This window comes from Vulpes vulpes, chromosome 14, assembly GCF_048418805.1.
Source record: "Vulpes vulpes isolate BD-2025 chromosome 14, VulVul3, whole genome shotgun sequence".
In the NCBI taxonomy this organism is placed as follows: Eukaryota; Metazoa; Chordata; class Mammalia; order Carnivora; family Canidae; genus Vulpes; species Vulpes vulpes.
The window spans coordinates 80,432,531-80,457,570 of NC_132793.1; the positions used below are offsets into that span (position 1 = coordinate 80,432,531).

At 42.3% G+C, this 25,040-nt stretch overlaps 1 protein-coding gene across 8 annotated transcripts in view; it reads left to right on the forward strand.

The window, feature by feature from the left end:
* Positions 1 to 24,705, forward strand: part of HERC2 (HECT and RLD domain containing E3 ubiquitin protein ligase 2) — a 240,982-nt gene extending 216,277 nt beyond the window's left edge. For all 8 annotated transcript variants that reach the window (XM_025982238.2, XM_025982239.2, XM_025982240.2 and 5 more), the window contains 14 exons: positions 2,851 to 3,028; positions 3,867 to 4,028; positions 6,148 to 6,239; positions 6,440 to 6,579; positions 11,011 to 11,198; positions 11,712 to 11,909; positions 14,620 to 14,703; positions 18,754 to 18,895; positions 19,062 to 19,256; positions 19,954 to 20,066; positions 20,621 to 20,811; positions 21,899 to 22,004; positions 22,388 to 22,600; positions 23,673 to 24,705. In XM_025982238.2, coding sequence (XP_025838023.1) covers positions 2,851 to 3,028; positions 3,867 to 4,028; positions 6,148 to 6,239; positions 6,440 to 6,579; positions 11,011 to 11,198; positions 11,712 to 11,909; positions 14,620 to 14,703; positions 18,754 to 18,895; positions 19,062 to 19,256; positions 19,954 to 20,066; positions 20,621 to 20,811; positions 21,899 to 22,004; positions 22,388 to 22,600; positions 23,673 to 23,945 — 2,275 coding nt within the window. In that variant the 3' untranslated portion in view covers positions 23,946 to 24,705. The remainder of the gene's footprint in view (positions 1 to 2,850; positions 3,029 to 3,866; positions 4,029 to 6,147; positions 6,240 to 6,439; positions 6,580 to 11,010; positions 11,199 to 11,711; positions 11,910 to 14,619; positions 14,704 to 18,753; positions 18,896 to 19,061; positions 19,257 to 19,953; positions 20,067 to 20,620; positions 20,812 to 21,898; positions 22,005 to 22,387; positions 22,601 to 23,672) is intronic.
* Positions 24,706 to 25,040: the final 335 nt, after the last annotated feature.

Genomic DNA, 25,040 nt, shown 5'->3' on the forward strand with positions numbered 1-25,040 from the left:
AGCAATATCAGGAATAAAGGAATTTTATCACTACAGAATGTACAGTTAATGAACAGTGAGGTATAATGAACATCTTTATGCCAACAAATGCAACTTTTTAGATGAAATGGATAAATCCCTCAAAGGACACACTTTTTAAAGCTCACTCAAGAATAAACAGGTGACTCAAATAACTGTTTATTTAAGAAATTAAATTTCCCACAAATAATCTCCAGAAACCGGTGATATGATTTCTAACACATGTGTTAAGTAACAGATAATACCAATTTTTAACAAACTATTTTTAGAAAATTGAGGAGGGAATTCTCCCCAGCTCTCTTTTGTGGACCAGTCTTATATCAAAACCAGACTTAGACATTAGTAGGGAAATACAGACCAATATCCTTCATGAAGATAGATGTAAAAAATTCCTAACATTTTAGAAAATCAAATCTGACAATATGTGAAAGGATAATACACCATGACCAAGTGAGTTTTATGTCAGAAGTTACATAATTGTTCTTAAACATTGGAAAATGAACCAAGTGCAAAGGGAAAAATCCTGCAATTATCTCTGTAGATGAAAAGGGGGGATAAAAGCACTTGACAAACTTCAGTATCTGTTTATGATAAACAACTTTCACCAATCTAGGAATAAAAGAGAACTTCTGTAACATCCTAAAGGGCATCTCATCATAGAGCTAACACAGTATTTAATAGTGACAGACTGAACTTCTTCTAACTTCAGGAACAAGACAAAGACATCTCCTGTCAAGATTGAACATTGTACTCCGAGACAAGCAAGTGTAGTACAGCAGTATAAAGAGATAAAAGGCATTCAGGATGGGAAGAGAATTAATGCTATATTACATGTATTTTATATAGAAAATCTTTGGTATCAACAAAAAGGCTACTAGAATTTATAAGTAAGATTAGCAGGGTTGCAGGATAGATCAATAAATGAAAGGCAATTGTGTGTCTTTATACATATGCAAATGTAATCAGAAATTGAAGTTTAAAAATATTATTTATATTCCCCTCAAAATTGATAGTAAGGAGTAAGGAACAGATTTGACCAAAAAAAAAAAAAAAAAAAAAAAAGCTTGGATAACTTATAGGCAGAAAACTATAAAATATTGGTGGGAGAAATTTTAAAAGACCTAAAATGGTAGAGGAGAGGGTACTGTGTCCATGGATTAAAGACTCAATATTATTGATTTGTCAGTTTTCCTCCACATAACGTATGGGTTCTACCCCTTCCCAGTCAGAATGTCTGTAGAAATTGACAAGCTGATTGTAAAATTCAAATGGAAGTACAGAGTACATAGAATAATCAAGACAACTTTGAAAATAAGGAGCAAAGTTGGAGGACTGACAGTACTTCAATCCTCATTTTAAAGCTACAGCAATAAAGCCAGTGTAATATTGTTGTAAAGAGTAAGATCAGTAGAATAGAATAGAGTCTAAAAATGTACCACAGGGCAGCCCGGGTGGCTCAGCGGTTTAGCGCCGCCTTCAGCCCAGGGCGTGATCGTGGAGACCCGGGATCGAGTCCCACGTGAGGCTCCCTGCATGGAGCCTGCTTCTCTCTCTGCCTGTGTCTCTGTCTCTCTCTCCTCTCTGTTTCTCATGACTAAATAAATAAAATCTTTAAAAAAATATATAAAAAAAAATGTACCACGGGATTCCTGGGTGGCGCAGCGGTTTGGCGCCTGCCTTTGGCCCAGGGCGTGATCCTGGAGACCCGGGATCGAATCCCACGTCGGGCTCCCGGTGCATGGAGCCTGCTTCTCCCTCTGCCTGTGTCTCTGCCTCCCTCTCTCTCTGTGTGACTATCATAAATAAAAATTAAAAAAAAAATGTACCACAAATTCTCAATAATGATTGTGGGAAAAAAAGAAGCTTGATTTCTCCCTTATAACTTCCAAAGCACAGTTTACATAAATACAGACAATTTATTAGAGAACAGAGCCTTTTCAACAAATGGTCTTGAACAATTGAATTACCATATAGTTAGCAATGAACTTCTTGCACCATAAAGAATGAACTCAAAATGACTCGTAGTTATAAATGTAAAACCTAAATCTAAAAACTTCTAGAAGAAAACATGAGAGAAAACCTTTGTGACTTAGGTCAGTTAAGGATTTTTAGATAGAACTCCAAAAACATGATCCAGTAAAGAAAAATAAGATAATTTGGACTTCATAAAAATGTGAACTTCAGGCGTTTTAAAGACACATTGAAAAGACATGCTACAGATTGGGAAAGCACTATTTGTAATCCTACGTCTGGCTGAGATCTTATATTCAAGGTTATTATAAAGAACTTTGAAAACTCAAAACAAGTTTGTTATCAGTGCTTGCTACATTGTAGGCTATTGACATTCATAAAATAAAACTCCTTAAATGAAATGTTGATTTATAGTAAGGATGGGCAACATGTTTGGGTAAAGAGCCAGGTGTAACAAATATTTTAGGCCAGCCACATACAATCTTTGTTGTCTATGCTTCTTTTAGTTTTTGTTTTTGTTTTTTAACAACCCTTTAAAAAAGGTAAAATTCATTCAAAGCTATTCGGCCTTTCAAAAACAAGCCATGGGCCAGACTTGGCCCACATTTGGGCACTAGTCTCCTGGCATCTGATTTAGACTGAAAGTCTCTGCTTTCTAATGTTAGGGTGGCTGGTATAAAAGAAGACATTTAGGAAATTATGAAATTTTGAGTTCAGGTCTGAATGATTCTTTTTAATTAACAATTGATTTGAGAGGTGTACATTGAACAAATGAACAGCAAACAAAAAGCCTAGCATTTAATACTTTTAAAATATTTAAGAATAAAACTATTTCAGTTCTTTGGTGACCTTTTTTTGCAGTCCATGTGACCGCCCTCGAGTCATTGAGTCTCTGAGAGGAATTGAAGTGGTTGATGTTGCTGCTGGTGGAGCCCACAGTGCATGCGTCACTGCAGCAGGGGACCTCTATACTTGGGGCAAAGGCCGGTATGGCCGCCTCGGACACAGCGACAGTGAGGACCAGTTAAAGCCAAAGCTGGTGAGAAGGCACCTTGAAAAGATGCTCAGAGGCCTGGGGCAGTTCCTCATGCCCTCCCTGGTGAAAGTAGTGGGGGAGGCTGCTTGCCATTGTCATTATGTCATTATGATTTTTATAAGTCAAAAGTATTTTCTCTTATTTCCTTTTAGTTTTAGAGTTGATGTCCTTAGCCTCATTACTTTACAAATAGGTTTGTATTCAGTGGGTCATTTAAACAGGAGAGTATTTGAAATATCCTTTTATTTATACTTTATTTATATTATATATATATATATGTATGTTTATACTAATACAACTTGTCATCTAGTTAACTGCTTTGGCTTCTAGAAGGCCCACTGTATTTTGGGTGAGGCAGTGAATAAGACTTTTGGTGTGGTAAGGCTGGCTCACTGGGGATGCTGATGCCTGCCTCCTATAGTTTAGATTTATTTGGTTCAAACAGATGAATGTGTTTGCTGTCTTATCTTAGAGTATTATTAAATTTGCACACTCTTTGTAAAGGCTTAAAACAGGCCTCCCACACACAAAGAGTGTCAACAGCGCATTAGAGCCTTTCCTGGTGTGCCTGGGTGCCTTGGTTAAGTGTCCAACTCTTGATTTCGATTCAGGTCATAATCACAGGGTCATAAGATCAAGCTCCATATCAGGCTCTGTGCTTAGTGGGGAATCTGCTTGAGATTCTTTCTCTCCCTCTGCCCTTCCCCCTGCTCTCAAGTACTCTCTTTTTCTCTCAAATAATTAAATAAATCTTTTTTAAAAAATAAGAAAAATAAAGCCTTTCTTTAGGTAAACCTCCTTTCTACTGCAATCAGATAACCTTGATTCTTTTTCTCTGAAGGTGGAGGCACTGCAGGGCCACCGTGTGGTTGACGTTGCCTGTGGCAGTGGAGATGCCCAGACCCTCTGCCTCACTGATGATGACACTGTCTGGTCCTGGGGGGATGGGGACTATGGCAAGCTTGGCCGAGGAGGCAGTGATGGCTGTAAAGTACCCATGAAGGTATTTGTGTCTGCACAGTGGGAGAAAGGCACCTTTCACAATGATCTTGAGGTTCCAGGTCTGTCTGAGAGCTCTTAGAGCCCTCTTGGCCCTTCCAGGAGCACGCAAGCTCACTGCCCCGTTCAGCTCTGCATGTTTCTCAGGAGTATTTTAACCTCATCTTTACCTTTTTTGCAGAAAATATAATGGGTATTTGAGTAAAAAGTGAGTGAAAAGCCCAAAGGTATTGAGGTATTTTAAGTCTTGGGAAATTTATGTAATTTAGTGAGACTTGGGGTTTTATGTAGTATGTAGACCTGTTTGAGGAAAAGGATAACAAGTTGTTCATGGTCTTTTCAATTTACAGAGTTTTGTAGCAGTGGATTTAATAGTACTTGCTGGAAGGGTTGCATCTAGCTTAGCCAGAGGCTGATTTAAATGGACACCCTGTGACAAGCCAAGAGATAAGGTTACAAGGCTGGGTTAGTGGATCAGATTGCTTTTCTCCATGTGACCATGACTGAACAATTTTTTTAACTTTGTGAGACTGTCTTGCCCTTGTGAATGGGCAGTTGGCAGAGATTAAATTCATTGATGTGTTTAGATCATGTGCTGACTAATGTGCTGCCTTCAGTGCATGAACACGACAGGGCCATTTAGCTGAGGTGCTTTGCTGTGGATTTGTTGTGTGTGTGCTGTGAAAGAAAACTAGAAACTGTTCTCTGCATGGTGTTCAATCTTGTTAAGAATCTGGGCCTGTATGTGTGTGATAGAGATCTCCACGGTGCACAGGCAGCCCTGGAGGGCAGCATTCTACTAGAGACCCCCTCAGATTGGACAAGAGCCTAGGCTAGAACTGCATAGCTTTTCTTCCCAGAGCTATACTGTCCAGTACAGTAGCTGTTGGCCATATGTGGCTATTTAAGTTTAAATTTAATTCAGTTAAGAGTAGGTAAAGTTAAAATTTACTTCTGTGCTCACACTGGCCACCTTTCATGTGCTCAGGAGCTGTATGTGTCTAGTGGCTTCCTTATTGGGCATTGTGGGCACAGCACATTTCCATCACTGCAGAGAGTGGTTTTGGCTGGTGCTGTGTGGAGCCAAAACCTGGTTGAGATGTCCCTGGAGGCACCCCTGTGCCTTGGGTGCTGCTGGAGAACCAGAAGCTCAGGGCTTCCTCCTTGGTCTTATCATCTCTTGTTCCTTTTCTCTTGCTGGTGTATGATATTTTAACCATGTTACAGGTTACTTAGTGTTTCCAAATTTATGAAAAAATTGGTGTGGAGTTTCTTACGCCAGGAAAGTTTAGACACAGGCTTTGCACTTTCAGGGGTTAGGATCTTGAGGAGATGGAGGTCATTGCTGATGTGATTGTGACAGAGCTGAAGGTAAGGAGAGAACTAGGAGAATTGTTTGTTTTGATTAATTTAAATTTAAAATCAAATATGATTTTAAGTTTGAGAATGGTTAATAGGATAATAGGACATAGCTTGCTGAGTGAGAAAAGGTGATTACTAGGTGAGTGAGCCCTAGTGAGGCCTGGATCCCCAAGTGTACAGGGGTAGAGGTGAGTTCCAGTATTGGCCTGACCAAGGTCATATTTAATTTAATTGATCTAGATAGAGAGATAGGGCTTGTCTAAAGGCCAGAGCCCTGGTTCTCTTGGCCAACTGTCCTCCCCATTAATTGCGGCTCCTCTCCTGTGGGCCTGTAGGTTTGAGAGGGCTGGAGGGCAGAAGAGAAGTACAGGACTTGCTGGAGAATGGGACCATCACACCACAAAGAGAAATGGAATTGGGAGGGTTTATGGGGGGAAATGATCACAGACCTTCAACTGTAACATGTCCATTTGTAGTGCCACATGCTGAGTCTCATTATGCAGAGCATGGGCTCGGGCCGAGTGCCGCATGTGTGCCTTCAGAGCCGGGCATTCCTGCTCCTCCTAAGAACACTTACTTGGTTAAGTGTAGTAGGATTTTTTTTTTTTTTTTTTTTTTGGAGTAGGATTTTAAGTTGTATGAAATATTTGACCTGAGTAAGGGTTTTCAGAGTTCCTTATTAGATTTAGTTTAGTCTCTGTGTGTTTGCAGCAGTCAGCAAAAACCTTGATTCAGTCTAATTGAATCTTTTTCCCTTCTAGATTGATTCTCTTACAGGCCTTGGGGTGGTTAAAGTAGAATGTGGATCCCAGTTTTCTGTTGCCCTTACCAAATCTGGTGCTGTTTATACTTGGTATGTAAGATTCTGTTTGTTTAATTGCACCAAACCCAGATTGCTAAAGTGAAGTTACATTAACTGACATTTCATAGATTGGGATGTAACTTCTGTAGCAGGCCTTTGTCCTGAAGTATGGTGGTTAAGCTGAGGGGGGGTGGGCAGGGTGGTAAATGACAGGGCCTTGCACTCATAATTCTATATTTCCTTCTGTGCAGGGGCAAAGGTGACTACCACAGGCTGGGCCATGGATCTGATGACCATGTTAGAAGACCTCGGCAGGTCCAGGGGTTGCAAGGAAAGAAAGTCATTGCTATTGCCACTGGCTCCCTGCACTGTGTATGCTGCACTGAGGATGGTAAGTGACAGGCCCAACGTTGTAACACAGAGGCCTTTAAAATCCAGGAGGTCTGCTCAGGGATAATATATATAGCTGTAAGGAGTGGGGAGTAATTACATTATATCTGAGAATTTCTGTGATGAGTAGGGCTTTGGCTCTTGTCATCTTCAGCCCTGGTGCTAACACTTGTGAGTGTGTTCTGTTTCACGGCTGAGCACAACAGAGTGGATAGAGCACATCTGATACTGCTGTCCTTACGAAGGGGTGCTTGCAAGGTGGCCCTTAGCTGGCCTCTGGGAACCTCCCTTCCCTAATTGATAAGAGGCCTTGCTGTGCCTAAACTGCAGAGTGTGGTCTCTGGTGGAACCTAGGTATATGCCAGGCAGAAATGCCCATGTGACAGCCATAATGAAAACCCAAGTCTCTAATAAGCTTACTTGGTAAATGATACTTTATGTGTGTTGTCACAACTCATTGTTCAAGGAATTAAGCTTGTCCTGTGTAATTCCACTGGCATAGCATCATTGGAAGCTTGTACCTGCTTTCCTCTGGACTCCCCCCCCCCCCCCCCCCCGTGTGCCTTTTCCCTTTTCTTGATTTTTCTTCATGTCCTTTCACTGTTACTGTAGCTGAGTATGACTATATGCTGAGATCTGAGAGTTTACCCAGTGAATCAGCAAACCTGAAGGTAGTCTTGAAGACCCCAGCACAATGGCAAAAGGGACTGTACAGATGGAATTAAGGTTGATAATCAGCTGACATTACAATATGGAAATTATCCTGTGTTATTAGGTGGGCTGGTTTAATTACACAGACTTTTCACAGCAGAAATGGAGGCAGAGGAGTCAGAGAGATGAGGCAAGAGAGATTTTTCAAAGTGTGAAAGGTCTTGATCCACTGTTGCTACAAAGATGGAGGAAAGAGACCCCATAATGTGGGTAGCCTCTGAAAGCTAGGAAAAGCTGTCAGCTGCCAGCCCACAAGGAAACAGGACCACGGTCCTCCAAAGAATTTTATTCTTCCAACAGCCTGAATGAGCAAGGATATGGGTTCTCCCCTAGAGAGAGCATCCAGAAAGGATGCAGCCTTCTGATACCTAGTCGCTAGCCTAGTCAGACTCATGTTGGACTTCTGACCTACAGAACTGAAAGAACTGTGTAAGCCAGTAAGTTGTGGCAATTTGTTATGGCAGTAACAAATTTTCTTTTCCCCTTTTAAATCCTTTGTTTTTTCCCTTTTAAATTTTTTCCCTTTTAAAGTTTTTTCCCTTTTAAATCCTTTGATGAATTATACAAATATGTACCCTTTAATTGTTTCATTGATGGAAGAGTTTCATAAATAGATAACCAATTTTAATGGCCTATTGTGGACTGACATTGTAGTTCTTAAGAACTTATAACCTAGGGATACCTAGGTGGCTCAGTGGTTGGGCATCTGCCTTTGGCTCAGGTCGTGATCCCAGGGTCCTGGGATGGAGTCCCATATTGGGCTCCCCACAAGGAGCCTGCTTCTCCCTCTGTCTATGTCTCTACCTATATCTCTGTGTCTTTCATGAATAAATAAATAAAATCTTAAAAAAAAAAAAGAACTTAGAACACATTTTTTATTTGCTTTATTTTTATTCTTTAAATTTTTGAAGCACATCACACAGAGAACAGTCGGAAGTGCAGTACAAAGACCTTTTTTTGATCTGTGAGAGTCAGGTGCTGCCCATCACCCTGAACATTTTTTTTTCAAGATTTTATTTATTTATTCATGAGAGACACACAGAGAGAGAGAGAGAGAGAGAGAGGCAGAGACATAGGCAGAGAGAGAAGCAGGCTCCATGCAGGGAGTCCGATATGGGACCCGATCCCGGGACTCCAGGATCACGCCCTGGGCAGGCACTAAACCACTGAGGCACTAAACCACTGAGCCACCCAGGGATCCCTACCCTGAACATTTGAGTGTGTATTTCCTACAAACAGGGACACTACTAAACAATCTCAGGCAGCCCGGGTGGCTCAGTGGTTTAGCGCCGCCTTCAGCCCATAGCCTGATCCTGGAGACCCAGGATTGAGTTCCACATCAGGCTTCCTGCATGGAGCCTGCTTCTCCCTCTGCCTGTGTCTCTGCCTCTGTGTGTGTGTGTGTGTGTGTGTGTGTGTGTGTGTGTCTCATGAATAAGTTAAAAAACAACAACAATGAAAAACAGTCCCAGCACAGCTGTCCATTTGGGAAATTCACATTTGGTTATTATTGTACCTGATTATCATACCCATTCATATTACAACACAGGTTACATTTAGCTGAGACTTGTTCTTGTCTCCTCTACTCTGAGGCAATCCTTAGTTGTCTGAATATCATTCTTTGATACTCAGTCTTCCTAAGTTTTTTGGATTGTGAAATGTTTGAAGATTATAGGCTTGTTATTTTGTAGAACATCCCTCAATCTGAGTTTGTCTGATATCTCCTCAGTAGATTCAAGTTGCTCACCTTTGATCTTAATTCATGCTGTATTCTTCATTCTTAATTCATCAGGTGACATGCAGTTTCTTTTTTTCCCATTACCAGTGGTGATAACTTCAATCACTTGATTAAGGTCGTGGCTGCCAGACTTTTCCACTATGAACATCCCTTGTGACTAATAAGTATTTGGGAGGATATTTCAAAATGTTTAAATATCCCTTTCTCATTGAATATTTTATTCTCATCAGATGTTTGTTTTTTCACTTACATCTATGTGGGACTCATGGTTTCCTACTTTATTTAATGGATTATATGTAATCTGTTACTGTTACTGACTTTGATGCTCAAATTGGCCTTATTAAACTAGTTTTATTTGTTGGTGTGTGCTCATCATTCATTGAATACTTCCTTGCTTTGTGGCACAATAAGACACCCTGTCGTCTTCTTGACTCCTCGTGGCCCATGCCTAGCATTGACCATTTCCCCAAGGAGACCTAATGTCTTTAGAGGAGAATGGTTTTAGAAGACAGAGCAGATTGATAGCTGTGCTCATTGCTTTTGGAATGTCAGTGCTCCCAGGCCTCCTCAGTGCACAGAGCCAGGGAATACATATGTAAAAAATATACAAATTTGTATCTGTGTTATTTTTGTATTTATGTTACGTATATTGAATATCACACATTTGTACCAGGACCCCAGGTTCCAATTCTGTACCATAGGGTTCATTCTAATTTTCTCTCTTTCCATACTTACAACTCCTTTCTCTTTTGGTGAGAATCCTGGATTTCATTATCCTTAATGTAGTGATTCAGTCACTCTGCCTGCATGTGACCAGTATCCCATCATTGCCTTAGCCCTCTCCCCTGAATGAATCCTCATCCATCTCGGGGTGTGACTGCCCACTCTGGGCTACCCACACACATGGGGTACTGGTCTCTGTGCTTCAGCTAATTCTCCACACTGGGACACCCCCCCCCCCCCCCATATATGGAGGTTTTTGTCACTTGTGGACTGTGATTTTCTGTATCCAGCTGTACATCTGCAGAGAAATCCTCCTTTTCTTCCTTGTGCTATGATACCTGCCCAGTGACTTTAGGATTGAACTGTCCAGAGTGGGAAGGGGCAGGACACAAGCATGCTGCCCTTGATCATGCAGACATCGCACTTTACAGAGTGCTTCGTGTGGCTGCATGGCTCCCTGAGGAGTCTTTGTGGATATGGCAACTAACCTCATTTCTATTTTAGTCACTGAGTGACCTTACCTTTAGAGCAGTTTTCTTAGTGGTGTTTCATGGTTGGGATATAGCATAGTACACTGAAAAACAGGATTCTCATCAATGATGATTTTCATGTTTAGGCTATAAATAACTATAGGAAGAACTATGTTTCCTTTAAAAAAAGTTGTGTTTTTTAAAAAACTGATTTTTTTCCCTCCATTCAACATAAAAAAATTAATTTGTCCAATTAAGGATATTACAATCTGTTTTACCATTACTTGTTCTGATTAAGAACTGCTGCAATGAGGGATCCCTGGGTGGCGCAGCGGTTTGGTGCCTGCCTTTGGCCCAGGGCGCGATCCTGGAGACCCGGGATCGAATCCCACGTCGGGCTCCCGGTGCATGGAGCCTGCTTCTCTCCCTCTGCCTATGTCTCTGCCTCTCTCTCTCTCTGTGACTATAATAAATAAATAAAAAATTAAAAAAAAAAAAAAAAAGAACTGCTGCAATGATATGCTTAGTCTTGTAAACAAATGCTATTGGATTTTTAAGACCAGAGTCTTGTGCCTCTTGTCCAGCAGGGGCTATCAGGAGTTTTGAAAAGTGTGCTGTGTCTTTGGATGCTGTGATTAGAGACATGTAGGTCACACATGAAGTTAACATTCAGACAGTTGGCCATCAACATCCCATTGAAGGGAGTGATGATTGTGATGGGAAAATGGTGGTGGTTGTGCATTCATTAGTCCTAGTATACAAGTTCTTGTTCTAAATTCACTTTATTTAGGAGAAGTTTATACGTGGGGTGACAATGATGAGGGACAACTGGGAGATGGAACTACAAATGCTATCCAGAGGCCTCGATTGGTAGCTGCCCTTCAGGGTAAGAAGGTCAACCGCGTGGCCTGTGGCTCAGCACACACTCTTGCCTGGTCAACCAGCAAGCCTGCCAGCGCTGGAAAGCTTCCTGCACAGGTCAGTACTGGTTGGACCAGGTCGGCTAGGAGGTATACAAGTAGCGAGGAAGTCACTATCTGTGTATTGAATTATGCATGTAAGCCACACTCACACTTCATTTTCCATTATGTATTTACAGAGGTGTTCCACTGAAAATAATTCAGGTTCATAATATGAAAAACAGTACTTTTAAGAACCCTAATATTCACTGTAACCAACATCCCATATATGTCAGTGTGTCACTTTCATTCTAAATCTTATAAACTATACAACACCATTCTGATAGTACAAGCTGCACACATTCCTTAGTAAATATATTTCTGTAGACTAATTTTTTTAGCATTTTTCTTGATTTACACTGCCTGACTCAAGCAATCAGACTAGCCAGAATATCATTCTAAAAACAATGAGGGTTTTTAACACCAGACTCAGAAGTCACGATGCTTTTCTGTTTTCAGAATTCATCTATAAACTATGGCTTATTTGTGCATTTGGCATCTAAGCTGACTTAATGCAATCTCAACGTTTCAGGTTCCCATGGAATATAATCACTTGCAGGAAATCCCCATAATAGCATTGAGGAATCGGCTGCTGCTGCTACATCACATCTCAGAGCTCTTCTGCCCCTGTATCCCCATGTTCGACCTGGAGGGCTCTCTAGATGAAACTGGACTTGGGCCTTCTGTGGGATTTGACACTCTACGAGGAATTCTGATATCCCAGGGAAAGGTAGCAATCTTTGCTGTAGGCAAAACTAGTATTTTCAGTAGATTTTAATCCAACAAAAATCCCCAAACTGGGAATATGTAGAATATAGCTTATTCAGCAGATGTTCATTGAGCATCATGCCAGGCTGTGTTCTGGGTGCACAGACTACAATGAAAAACAGACAAAAATATCTTTCCTTTTAGAGCTTACATTAAAAATTAATAGTGTGGTACAGCATTTTCCCCAAAAAGGTGGGGTGGTTTGCAGAACTAAACCTTCTTGGCAATATTCTCTGCCTGGCTAGCCTTGAGACATTATGGCAAATCCCCACTGGCAGTAGGAAGGAAGAATGAGCTAACTTCTTCCCCAGGGATGTGCAGCAGAGGGTGCCAGATATTCTAGATTATTTAGATGAAACTTCAGTACCACGCAGGATATGTAGAGATTCCTTGTCAAAGGATAATTTAACAGGCTGTGAATAGAATCACAAATGAGGACATCTAAAAATCACCAAATTTTGACTCATCGACATTTGTAATTGAGTTTTATAGAAATAGGATGCCGGATTCAGGAATTAAGTTTCTGGCAAGCAGATTGATGGGATTTTCTGAAAGAACCATTGTGTCATAGGGGAAATATTTGTGCCAAATAAAAAAGCATAGAGATCAGATTTGAGAACTCCTGATAAGTTTATGATTCTGAGACTTATTTTGTGACCTAATTTGTTATCATTGATTATGGTCTTTTTAAATTTTTATTTTATTATTATTTAAGATTTATTTATTAGAGAGAGTACTCACACATGCACAAGTGGGAGAAGGAGCAGAGGGAGTGAATCTCAAGCAGACTCCATGCTGAGCATGGAGCAGCACTTGGGGCTTGATCCCATGGCCCATGAGATCATGACCTGAGCCGAAGAGTTGGATGCTATACTGACTGAGCCACCCAGGAGCCCCATATGGTGTTTTTTCATGATAATAAAATCTACATGTTTTGGAGTCCTGTCCAAAGCAGATTTTTCCCCCCTCGGGATTGGCTTTATTTGCACTTAGCTGAAGGGGACTAGTATACACATTTTATTTTCATGTGTAGTTTAGAGATAAGTTGACATTGATAAGGACTGTGGTAATGGTAACATCTCTATGATGATGGAGAACAGGAAGAAATTGTGTGTAGGTAACACTGATATGAAACTTAACTCCAAACATATTTTAAAATAAAAAAATACTGAAGTATTTAATAATAATAATAAAAAGTAAAAATAAAAGTAATAAAAAGTTTTACCATGTTTTTAATCTGTTCGAATAAAGGTGATAATAGGCCACTAGGGGAAGAGGCCTTCCCTCATAGGGAGAAAACCAAGCAAGGGGCAGGATGTGTCCCACATAGACTGCATGAGTGCTCTGCAGGCTGTGAGTACGGGGGCAGGACAGCAGGAGTCTAGCAGATACCCTCAGTGGCAGGGAATGTGTAATTGGCCTCTGTTCTGGTCCTGGGTGGGAAAGGATCACATTGTTGGAAAATTTGGGGAGTGGGTGTTGTTTGTGACCATGGAGATTTATTACCAGGATTCTATTCAGAGCACAGATGCAAGAGAGTGCCATAGAAGAGCCAGTCTGGGTAAGGCCATTCAGAGAAAAGAAATGCATATCCCTGTGGAGGAGAAATTGCCCTTGGCTCTGCACTGAGCAGTTAGTAAAGCAGAGGTTGTCATGGTAGGTGGAGGGCCAGAGTAGCTGGTAGGTATTATATAAGGTTACATGGTGACGGACGGGTACACCTCTGTGAGCCCCTTTGTGCTGAGATGGGTTCGCCTCTGTGGGCTGCTTTCCTCTATGATACCCTCACTAAATCTTCTGTACTTCTGAGGCCACTTCCTTGGGCTGTTTAGGACTCATACCCTTTCTGCTTTCAGAGGTTGGAGTTCTGAGCTGGGAGAGGGGCCTAGACCCTGTTGCAGGTACCTTGTACTCCCCCAGCCACCCTGTCTCTGGACAAGGGTAAGGTCATCCACTTGGCAGAGACCTGCGACTCCCACTGACCCTACCTCCTTTGAATCTCTTGAGTCCCCTTCCCTACTCCTGTCCTCACTGTTGCTGCCTGTGTCCTACTCCATATGAGCATGGCAGGCCTGCCTCTACCTGGGTGACAGTGGGCCCCACTCTCTTTTCTTGCTGTCTTGCCTTGGGTATTCCAGGTTTCTTTCAGTATATTGAACCTATATATATATATATTCCTCCTTCATTGGTCTCCCCATCTTCACCCCAAGCCTGGCTTGGCCTACAGGACTTCCTGGCCCTGCTGCTGTTTTGTGGTTTTGTTAGAACTGTGACACTGAGGGATAGTGTTTAATGTTACTCTTGCCACTCATGCTGTTGTAGTCTGGGAGCCCTTGGTTTTTTAGTCAATCTTGTGGGCCTGACCTGAGTCCTAAGACCAGATGTGTGCCAGACTCTGGCCTTTCTCATTCTGTCCCCAGAGTGTAGTGGGCTACTCTTGCCTCCAGATGGTGAGTAGATAGCACTGGGTGAGTCTCTGCATAAGTTTGTGCATGGGTTCAAGGCCATGCCCCTGACACCAACTCACAATTCAAAAAAGAGTTTGTAATTACTGTTCTTAAGAAAATTTGACTTTTAGGAAAGGATATTTAAAACAAAACAATGACATGGTTTATCTGTGGGGTAATAATATTTCCTATATCAGATTCTAAATTTTGTGTGTCATGTTTTAGGAGGCAGCTTTCCGAAAAGTGGTACAAGCAACTATGGTGCGAGATCGCCAGCATGGTCCTGTGGTAGAATTGAACCGGATTCAGGTAACAGTAGAAATGGTTCTGAGTCTGACACTTCTCAGATGGGGTGGTTTTATTGGGAGTCATGGCCCCAATGGGGGAAGAGCAAACTTTCTCATGTGCCCTTGCTTTAGAGAGCAAGATGCCACCTATCTGTGATATTCTGTGGTGTTGAGGGTTCCAATTGGGAATATAAATTGTTTTCTTTATAACAGAAGAAAGAAAGACTTATTTCAGATAATCCAGAAGTATGCATATGGATAAGCAACAAGGGAAAGTAAAAAGGACCATATTTCTAATATGTAGTGATAATGACTGCTGACATTTGGAGGTGTGTTTGTTATAACTGAAACTGGATGCCTCTCTTTTGTAATTTGCTGTTTCTTCCCCTTCTTACATTGTAAGCACCTCTTCTTGCCTTACAGTGGGACTGTTGGATTATTTTTGCTGACCAGCTATCCCATGTTTTCTTAGTTTTCTGTTAGATTTCTGCAGGGGGCTGGAAGTCTGTGCCCTTTTCTGGGATATAGAGCAAGGCTTCTCAGCACAGCCCCAACCCAAATATGTCTTCAGTTGCCCTCTTTGTATTAGGTTCTGAGAGGCAGGGCCAGTAGAGTTGCTCCATACCTCAAATTGTCCATGAGGGCAGTTCCCATTCCCACCAGCCTCATACTTGTTCTGGCTCCGATAGCTTTCTTTGTCCACTTAATAGACCAGAATCACTAATACTGTTCTCTAGGACTGGAGGAATGAAAAGTAGGCCATTTCTGAATTAATACTACTGCCAAATATAGATAAGCTTACCGTTTAAAAAATGAATTAAAAAGAAGAGAAGGGCAGCCCAGGTGGCTCAACGGTTTAGCGCCGCCTTCAGCCCAGGGCATGATCTTGGAGACCCAGGATTGAGTCCCACATCAGGCTCCCTGCATGGAGCTTGCTTCTCCCTCTGCCTGTGTCTCTGCCTCTCTCTCTCTCTGTGTATTCTCATGAATAAATAAATAAAATCTTAAAAAAAAAAACAAAAAACGAGAACTTGAGCACTGATGATGATATTGTGTGCACTTGACATTTAACATGCAAATGAATGCCCCCACCTCTTGGAACAGAAACAGAGTTAGGAAGAACAAATTCTTTGTTGCTTTATATTAACACATGATTTTTACCCTGATGTTGGTTACATGATTAAATGTTTCTCCAGAGTTGGTCTTGGGGGCATTTTGGATTAAGACACAACATCTTGTCATTTGTTGGAGAACACATGTGACCACACTGAAGGAAGTAGTCTCTTCACTGACGTCAGACTCTTTAATGCTAAGCTTGAAGTCAGTCAGCCCATTCTACAAACAAATGCGCTGTTTAATTAGGTTTATAAAAAGGATTTTATTTCCCCACCTTGGGGGATCATTTTTATTTACTCTACATTACTAGGTATTAAACACTGAAGTTTGTAAGTGAGGAAAGCTCAACTAACACAGATGGTTAGGCATTCCTAGATCACATGCCTGCCCCAACAACATACAGGTGCCTAGTCAGGGCCAGCAGCCTGGGTCTTCATATCTAGGACTTTTGGCATCACTGAGCTTGGTGACCTGGAACGCAGGTTAGGCATGCCTTTTCTGTCTCGATCTCATCTCAGATTTTGTACTCATCGTGTTTGGATACCTCTTTTCCTTCTCGTCTTTATGTTCTAGCATAGCACCTTGTGTTACAAAAATGTTCAGTACGTGTTTGAAAAAATAGAATGGATAAAAGGATAAATTCATATTAGCATTTTTAAAAGGCACATAAACAACCTTCAGTGCAGCATTCCATGGCTGCTCCAGTTTACCCAGTGGCCCTCTGCTACCAGAGCTAAGTCCTCTTCAGTTCAGATTTCATATTTCCCTCCGAAAGCCAGAAAGATCTTCCACAAAGTTGGACATAGAATTGGCTTTTTTTTTTTTTTAATAAAAAATAGAATACAGGGTGAGAGTGGGAGGTATTCCATGAGTCCAAGTTGAATTCAAGATACCAGTTGATCCAGAAAAGTGTGTCAGCTTCCCCATGGCCACAGGTTGTTTTGGGCATCAGTTTTCTTCCATAGGGATGCCATTGTAGATATTCTCATACCATTTGTGCAAAGTGTTCTAGAGACACTAAAACATAGACATGTTCCTGGAGGTTTTTCTTTGTTTGATTATGATTTAGTTTTATAACAGAATCTGAAAATCATTGTACATAAATTTGTTTAATTTAAAATTTATTGCAGAATTATTGAGCATGTACATTTCTGAAAATTTGGAAAATTCAGATTAAAGGCAGTTAAAATGATCTATATTCCTACTATCCAGAAGTAGCCACAGGTACACAGGTTACTGTCTTTGCGGAGTCAGCTATGTTCTTATAGCCATTTAAATCCTTTGGAAGGATTAAGAACATTAGTCTGTTAATTGGTATTGAAATGGAGATGACGTGACAGTGAGAAGCTGGATCTGCGTCTTGTTTCTTATGGGTGGACACATCGGTCTTCCTTTCTTTAGCTTAGTTTCCCCCAGGGATATTCAGTACCTTAAAGAACTAGAGATTTAATTTAAATCACATTGGTGAACGTACAGTCAAAACGTGTGGCACAAACAACATTTCATTCCATAGGAAACTATTGTCATTATTCATAAATCTTGTTCATGATTATTTGTGTGTAAGAATTAGCTATTTAAACTCACCCTAGAATTTACTAAGAAGTTAAGGATTGTGGGACGCTTGGGGGGCTCAGTGGTTGAGTGCCTGTCTTCGGCCCAGGGTGTGATCCTGGAGTCTCACGATTAAGTCTCACATTGGTCTCCCTGCATGGAGCCTGCTTCTCTTTGTGTGTCTCTGCCTATCTTTCTCTGTGTCTCTCATGAATAAATAAATAAAATCTTTAAAGAAAAAAAAGGATTGTGAGAATTCAGCTGCAGGAGACAACAGAAAAGTACATTATTATGAACATTTTTTCCTTTAACTTTTCGGTTTGCCATTATTTTAGACTGAGCTTCTCAGGTTATTCTGAAGCACTGTATAGCCCACAAAACTGTAGGGTTACTGAGTCCATACCAGGTGAGGGCCTTGAGTGTTCTTTGATCTGTTTGAAAATCTTAGCTTAGGATGAAAAATACAGGTAGGAAAAGTGATTATACTTGGGGGAGATGCAGTGACCACAAGGGTTGGAGTAGGATACATGCAGATGAGTAAGGAGAGTGAGGAAGTTCTGTTCTGGCTGAGATGGTGTTTCCAGGTTTGGTCTCAGCCATTTGGTTTGAAGCTCAGAGTGCTGATAGTCTGTGAAGGAGGGCTGCTTTTGGAGTTCCTGGCATCTTATTCATGGAGGCCAAGGCAGTATGTTAAAATGATTGGCTATGGTTAAAGTTATGAAGTGCGGGGATGAATCATATTGTAGTTACCACATGGGCTACCACTACACTGTGAATGGCCAGCTGAGGTCTGTGATTTCTTGAGGGAATATTTACTTAAACACAACCAGACTTGAGGGGTGCTGTGCTGTGGCAACATGCTGCATGCATTCAGGTGAGCAGGGGCCATACCTCCTATGATTATAGCAGAGTTTCCATTGGCACAGCTGTTCAGCAGGCATCCTGTGTATGAATCCTGAGCAGATAAACATACGGTGTCAAGTGAGGGGAAAAGAATGTGAGATCAGTCTTTGAGGTTCTCAGAGGGTTTGTGTTCCAGAAGTGAGGGACATGAGGTGCCTCAAGGGAAGCGTCATAAAGAAATGAGGCTTAGCCTAGAAGCTCTTCAATCTTGTACAGGTGTTACCTGTGGGTTTTGCTTTGTTCTGTTGAGAGATTGCAGCGGCATCTGAATGCTGCTGTCTGTGGGCTCCTCTCATGACAGCTCATCAGGTCCAGCAGCATGTGCTAGCTGGACTTCTACCCTGGTGACCAGGGTAGAAGAATAAAGGGTAACAAAGGGTGAGTGGCTATAGGGCTTATTGTTGCCATTGGTGTCCCAGGACTGGTTACCTGTGGAAGATAGTTAGCTGTGTGCTTTCTTCCACTGCAGCTGTTTCATATTTATTTCTTTTCTCCTCTCTAGGTCAAACGTTCAAGGAGTAAAGGTGGCCTCGCAGGGCCTGATGGGACCAAGTCTGTCTTTGGGCAGATGTGTGCTAAGATGAGCTCATTTAGTCCTGACAGCCTCCTCCTCCCTCACCGCGTCTGGAAAGTCAAGTTTGTGGGTGAGAACTTGTATGCACTCATGGACCTGTGGTCCTGAGGGTTGGCAGTCTGAGCCTATAGAGTAATGCAGTGGGCATTAGAGGGAGAGCTGAAAAGGCCATCTAGCTGCACCCTGCAGGGCTTTGCTGGCATGACTATGAGTTGCTGACTCTTCCTTCCCTCAAGGTGAATCTGTGGATGACTGTGGCGGTGGCTATAGTGAGTCCATAGCCGAGATCTGTGAAGAACTGCAGAATGGACTCACTCCCCTTCTGATCGTGACGCCCAATGGGAGAGACGAGTCAGGGGCCAACCGAGACTGCTACCTGTTCAGCCCGGCTGCCAGGGCGCCTGTGCACACCAACATGTTCCGCTTTCTGGGTGGGCCTTCTTGCATGGTCATGATGCCTCAGTTATGTGGCTGTGTGCCCACTTAACTTAATGTCTATTCTGTCTTGAGAATAACAGATATTTTGAGTATTTGGTTTTAGGTTTGAGAATAACAGATATTTTGAGTATTTGGTTTTAGGTTTTCAGTGTGCAGCCACAGGGACATGCCAAGACTAACCATCAGTGAGCAGCTGGGTGGCAAGGGCCAGAAAGTATCTTTGGCTCTCAGAAGATCTGAAATACCGTGTTTCTGCAGTTTAAATGTATCTGAAGCTTGAGAACAGACCTGAGGGGGTTTTGGTAGTTGGTCAGTTTCTCCCTCCTGTTCCATAAATATCTGTGCTGGGTGCTCCTTTGCCTCTCCAGGTACTGTACCCACCTTGCTTAAGAAACTCCATCTGTTTGTTTTGCCTTGGTCTTATCTCAGATTGGGGAATCTCAGGAATGGGCATTGGTCTCTCTGTGGCCTTATACCTATTGGTAGGAAGAGGAGAAGAGTTAAAAACTAGGCCCATAGGAACAAAAGGAAACAAAGAATTTAGAATAGGACAAAATGTTTTGAGGATGGACCTGTCTCCATGAATTTGAGTAGCACTGGTTTAGAGGCCCAGTGTAGAGCTAGTGTCTGGTGTTGATGTTTTATCATTGATTTCAAGTATCTCCTGTTACTTGTGCCTTGAATGAACAGGTGTGTTACTGGGCATTGCTATCCGGACTGGGAGTCCCCTGAGCCTCAACCTGGCCGAGCCTGTCTGGAAGCAGCTGGCTGGGATGAGCCTTACCATTGCAGACCTCAGCGAGGTAACCACCAGGAACGCAGGGATGGGGAAGTGTGACACCTAGACTACTTCCCAGTAGCAAAGAAGGTCTGTGGATATAAGGCCAGTTTGCTTCTACAACTTGATAGACCATCTATTTTGTGGTGTTTTGCAACTTGAAATCTTGTCAGATAAGAGAGTTCACGAGTTTTCCTATGGAGGAGCAGAGCTTGGGAGTGGCTGGGTGGTGGCTTGGTTTTCACGTGGAGAGACTTGACTGGTTGACCACACCCAGCATCTTCCCTCTGGCCATCCTCCCTTGGTACCATGATTATAGGATGGGATTTGTCTCCAACCAGTGGCTGTGAGGACTTCCTTGAATTATAGGCTCTTTTCTCAGCTCCTCCCTAGGTGAAGTACCTTCTCACTGCTGGTCTCTTTTATTTCCTGGCATGTATAATGAATGCACCAATAGCCTTAAGGTATGCTCAGTGCAGACTGAGGTCCCCTTATGGCTGAACATCTCAAGTGTGAACTGCAGTCAGAGGTGTGGTAAGGACCCTGACAATATATGGACTCCCTTTTTTCCCTTAAAAGGTTGATAAAGATTTTATCCCTGGACTCATGTACATCCGTGACAATGAAGCCACATCAGAGGAGTTTGAGGCCATGAGCCTGCCCTTTACTGTGCCAAGTGCAAGTGGCCAGGACATCCAGCTGAGCTCCAAGTACACACACATCACCCTGGACAACCGTGCAGAGTATGTCCGGCTGGCAATAAACTACAGGTACGTGGTCATCTGCCTTCCATTGTTTTGATGGCAGTAAATGGTAAAAATAGGAAATAGTTTGCTTGGATGGCTGCATTTTTCAGAAATACCTTACAGTAAAATGCTGATGGACTTAGTTCCAATCACTACTGATCTGTAGTCATCAAAGCTTATCTTGTAATCCGAGTCAGAGTAGTCATTCTTGCCTGAGATTCCTGGCTCTGACTAGAAAACCAAGGTAGATAGAATTGTCCTGTTTTGGGAGCTGTCCCGGCAGAAGTCACAAGACCTGTGGGTGCCCCTCTGTGATCTGAGCTCTCCTGGGCAGCACTGTGTTACCTGCCTGGCCCTCACACCAGCGAGCTGCATGGTTGCTGTGTGGCAGGTCAGCAGCACCACCAATATAGTTTCTGCTACTCATTGCTGCTTCCACCGACATTACAGGTCCATACAGTGGACCTTGTTCTCCAGAAGCACCTGGCCAGGTGTTGTGGTGAGACTGCACATTGGGTGGACTTTGCTTGCTGAGTTCTGGTTGTGGGTGGTCCCAGCAAATGTGCTGTGCTGTCCCTCTGTGTTCATTTCTGCCTTGTGCCCTAACTCTCCTGTCATGAGGGCTCTAAATGCAGTATCTGCTTCCAGAGGGTTCTTACTGTGGGTGCTGTGGAGCCTGGTTCTCTGATGATGCACATCTAATTCTGGCTCCCTCCTAGGTATGCAATAAGTATTAAGAATTGTGGGATGCCTGGGTGGCTCAGTGGTTTAGTGCCTGCCTTTGGCCCAGGGTGTGATCATGGAGTCCTGGGGGTCAAGTCCCACATGGGGCTTCCCGTGGGAAGTCTGCTTCCCTTTCTCTCTCTCTCTCTCTCTCTCTCTCATGAATAAATAAATAAAATCTTTAAAAAAAAATTGTGTCTTGGAAGCTGTATGTAGTTTTGAAGATTATCTTCTATGTACCAGTGTAGGTAAACTTAGTGGGTGAGAAGTTTCGTGATGCCATCTTTATAAGATACATGCTGTGATCATCTGTGTGTAAGGCTTGGTATGAGCAGGACAAGATCTACGTTACCAAAGATAGAAATGTAAAGTGAGTTTTTTCTTTCAGACTCCATGAATTTGATGAGCAGGTGGCTGCTGTTCGGGAGGGAATGGCCCGAGTTGTGCCTGTCCCCCTTCTTTCTCTGTTTACCGGATATGAATTGGAGACAATGGTATGCCCCTGAGTGCTACTGCCCTGGACTGACTTTTGCAGATTAAGCCACCAAATCAGTGCCACTAATTAATTTCTTGGTTAAATCTTGCACTTAATTTACATCTGAAATATGCTCATGCCTGTTAAGTGAAGTGAAAACATGTTTGAAAAGTGGATGTTTCCTGCCTGCCTCCTCCCTCCCTCGAAACCCCCCATCCTGGACCAGAGTGGAACACAGGGTCAGGTAACACGTCCACCTGAACACATGGAACCTGTCCTCGCAGTCATCCACTCTGGCTCTCACCCACATCCTGCCCCAAACAGTCCTTGGTAGAAAGAATGATTGTACGGAATTAAAAAGTCAAAAATGTCAGCCGGCTTTGACAGTATGCCCTCCTGCAGGTGTGTGGGAGCCCGGATATCCCCCTGCATCTCTTAAAGTCAGTGGCAACATACAAAGGGATCGAGCCTTCTGCATCCCTGATCCAGTGGTTCTGGGAGGTGATGGAGTCCTTCTCAAACACAGAGCGTTCCCTCTTCCTTCGCTTTGTGTGGGGCCGAACGAGATTGCCTAGGACCATCGCCGACTTCCGGGGCAGAGACTTTGTCATCCAGGTGCGGTTGTGGGGGCATGCTCCTTGCACATGATCTTGCAGCAGATTGGAAATTGGGACACTTGTGTTAGGTGGTTTTTCCTTCTTCCTGGAAATAATAAAAAGCATGCCCAACTTTGATTTGATTGCTCAAGATTTTATATTTATAGGTCTTGGGTCTCACTTTCTACTTTTGGAAAATTAATCTGGCCACCACCAAAAGACACTGCTATTATGTCAGCGTATTTGAGATTTTGCACACACGTGTCATTTAAAGCATATATTTGATTCTCTGGTGAAATTAGGTAAATTAAGTAATATTGCTTACTGAGAAAAATAAGAGCACCCATCAGATTGAGAACAAGAGTTTTGCTTTGAGTTCTAACTCTGGTCCAATGGTCAGAAACAGGCTTGGTTTATCTGCTGAGTCATGGGGTGAAGTGTCTCAACCTTCCTCGCCCTCCTCTATCCTGAGGCATCACGTGTGACTTTCCAGGTAGCAATACTGTGGTGATGGAGGACTTCCTTGGAGGGGCAGATTGCGGTGGAGAGTCCATTCTCCCTGCGTGCTTGAACATATTTAGGAATGGGCTCCTTCCTGAGCACAGCCTGACTTCAATCTCTGACTGGGGTTGCAATAGTGGTTGTCAGAGAGATCTTTGAGAGCAACATGTAGGTTTTCTCTCCAAAAGTAGGTAATTCCTGGGTTTTGTCCACAATTCTTGTTGGCTTCATAGTGTCTTACCTGTAGTAGTTGAAAAGGGGCTAGTGGGTTCAAGAATTCCCCATGTGAGTGTGTGCTGAGCCTGCATCCTCTGCCTGCCTTGTGCCAGGCCCTGTTCACAGCACTGATTTGTCAAAAGTAATTGCCACTGTAACCAATTGCTATTTTTGACTATAAGTCCTAGGAATTACTGAGTTGCTCCTTTTAATTTATAAAATTGGCTAGAGTATTTGTTTTCTGATACTTTGTTATTCTTAGTCAAATATTATTTTTGTGAGAATCAAGAATCTAATGAACCTAATAAAATAGATCACAGCTTTACCTGTCCTTACACATAGTCTCTGATTATTTAACATTTTTTCATTAATAGGTATTGGATAAATACAACCCTCCTGACCACTTCCTTCCTGAGTCCTACACCTGCTTCTTTTTGCTGAAGTTGCCTAGGTACTCCTGTAAGCAGGTACTGGAAGAGAAACTGAAATATGCCATCCACTTTTGCAAATCGATAGACACAGATGATTATGCTCGCATAGCCCTTACGGGAGAACCAGCTGCTGATGATAGCAGTGATGACTCAGAGAATGAGGATGTGGATTCATTTGCTTCAGACTCTACGCAGGATTATTTAACAGGACACTAAGATGGAGAAATGCCATTCATCAAGACACCAGGAGCCTAAGCAAGGAGGCAGAGTACTGCAGTTTAGACTGCAGGAGGTAGTATGTTTGATGAGAAATATTAGGTCTCTAAAATGCATGGGGGTGGGCAGGGAGACTGATCACTCATGATTGAACCATGAATGGAATAATGATTGGAAAATCAGCCTTCATGTGGGGCACTATGTGGACACTAACATTTATTTTTGAGACTTAAAAGGGTCTTCTCACCCATAAAATGCTGCATTACATGTAGGACTTCTGTGTTTACTACAATATGTAAATGTTTATATAAATACTGAATTGCAGCATTCCCCAAATGAATAAAAAGCCTTTTTACTTGTGGGTGCAATAGATTGTGTCTTTTTTCTTTTTTCTTCTTTCCAAGTGTTGTGCATTGTGTTGATTGTACATTGGAAATACTGTGTAATGATTAAATCGTATTATAAATATTTCGATTAATATTACCCTGAATTTGTTTATTAAAAGTTTTTTGAACATTAAATGATCAGTATTACTTGAATGCATCCATAGGTTATTTTAACCAAAACCAAAACTGAAACAAAAAGGCCATTGGTCTCCCTCTTCTCCCCAGGTGCACATTTTAACATATATGGTATGTAACTTGAATTGAGGCCTTTCTGTGAGCAGTATCTATCATAGAAAGTGTACTATATATATAATGTTTATGTTCTGTATATCCCTAAATTTTAAATCCCTATGAATAAAACATCTGTCATAAAATTGTAAGCTGAATTTTCTTACCTGGTTAGATTAGCACTGGTGGATGTGCTACAGCCAAAAAATAGTCCTCGATAAGGCATTAGTTAAAGACGTTCCAATCTAGTGCAGACTTTTTTTTTTTTTTAAGATTTTATTTATTTATTCATGATAGAGACAGAGAGAGAGAGAGAGGCAGAGACACAGGCAGAGAGAGAAGCAGGCTCCATGCAAGGAGCCCGACGTGGGACTTGATCCCGGGACTCCAGGGTCGTGTGCTGGGCCAAAGGCAGGCGCTAAACCGCTGAGCCACCCAGGGATGCCCTAGTGCAGACTTTTTTATTGCAAAAACCAAACTC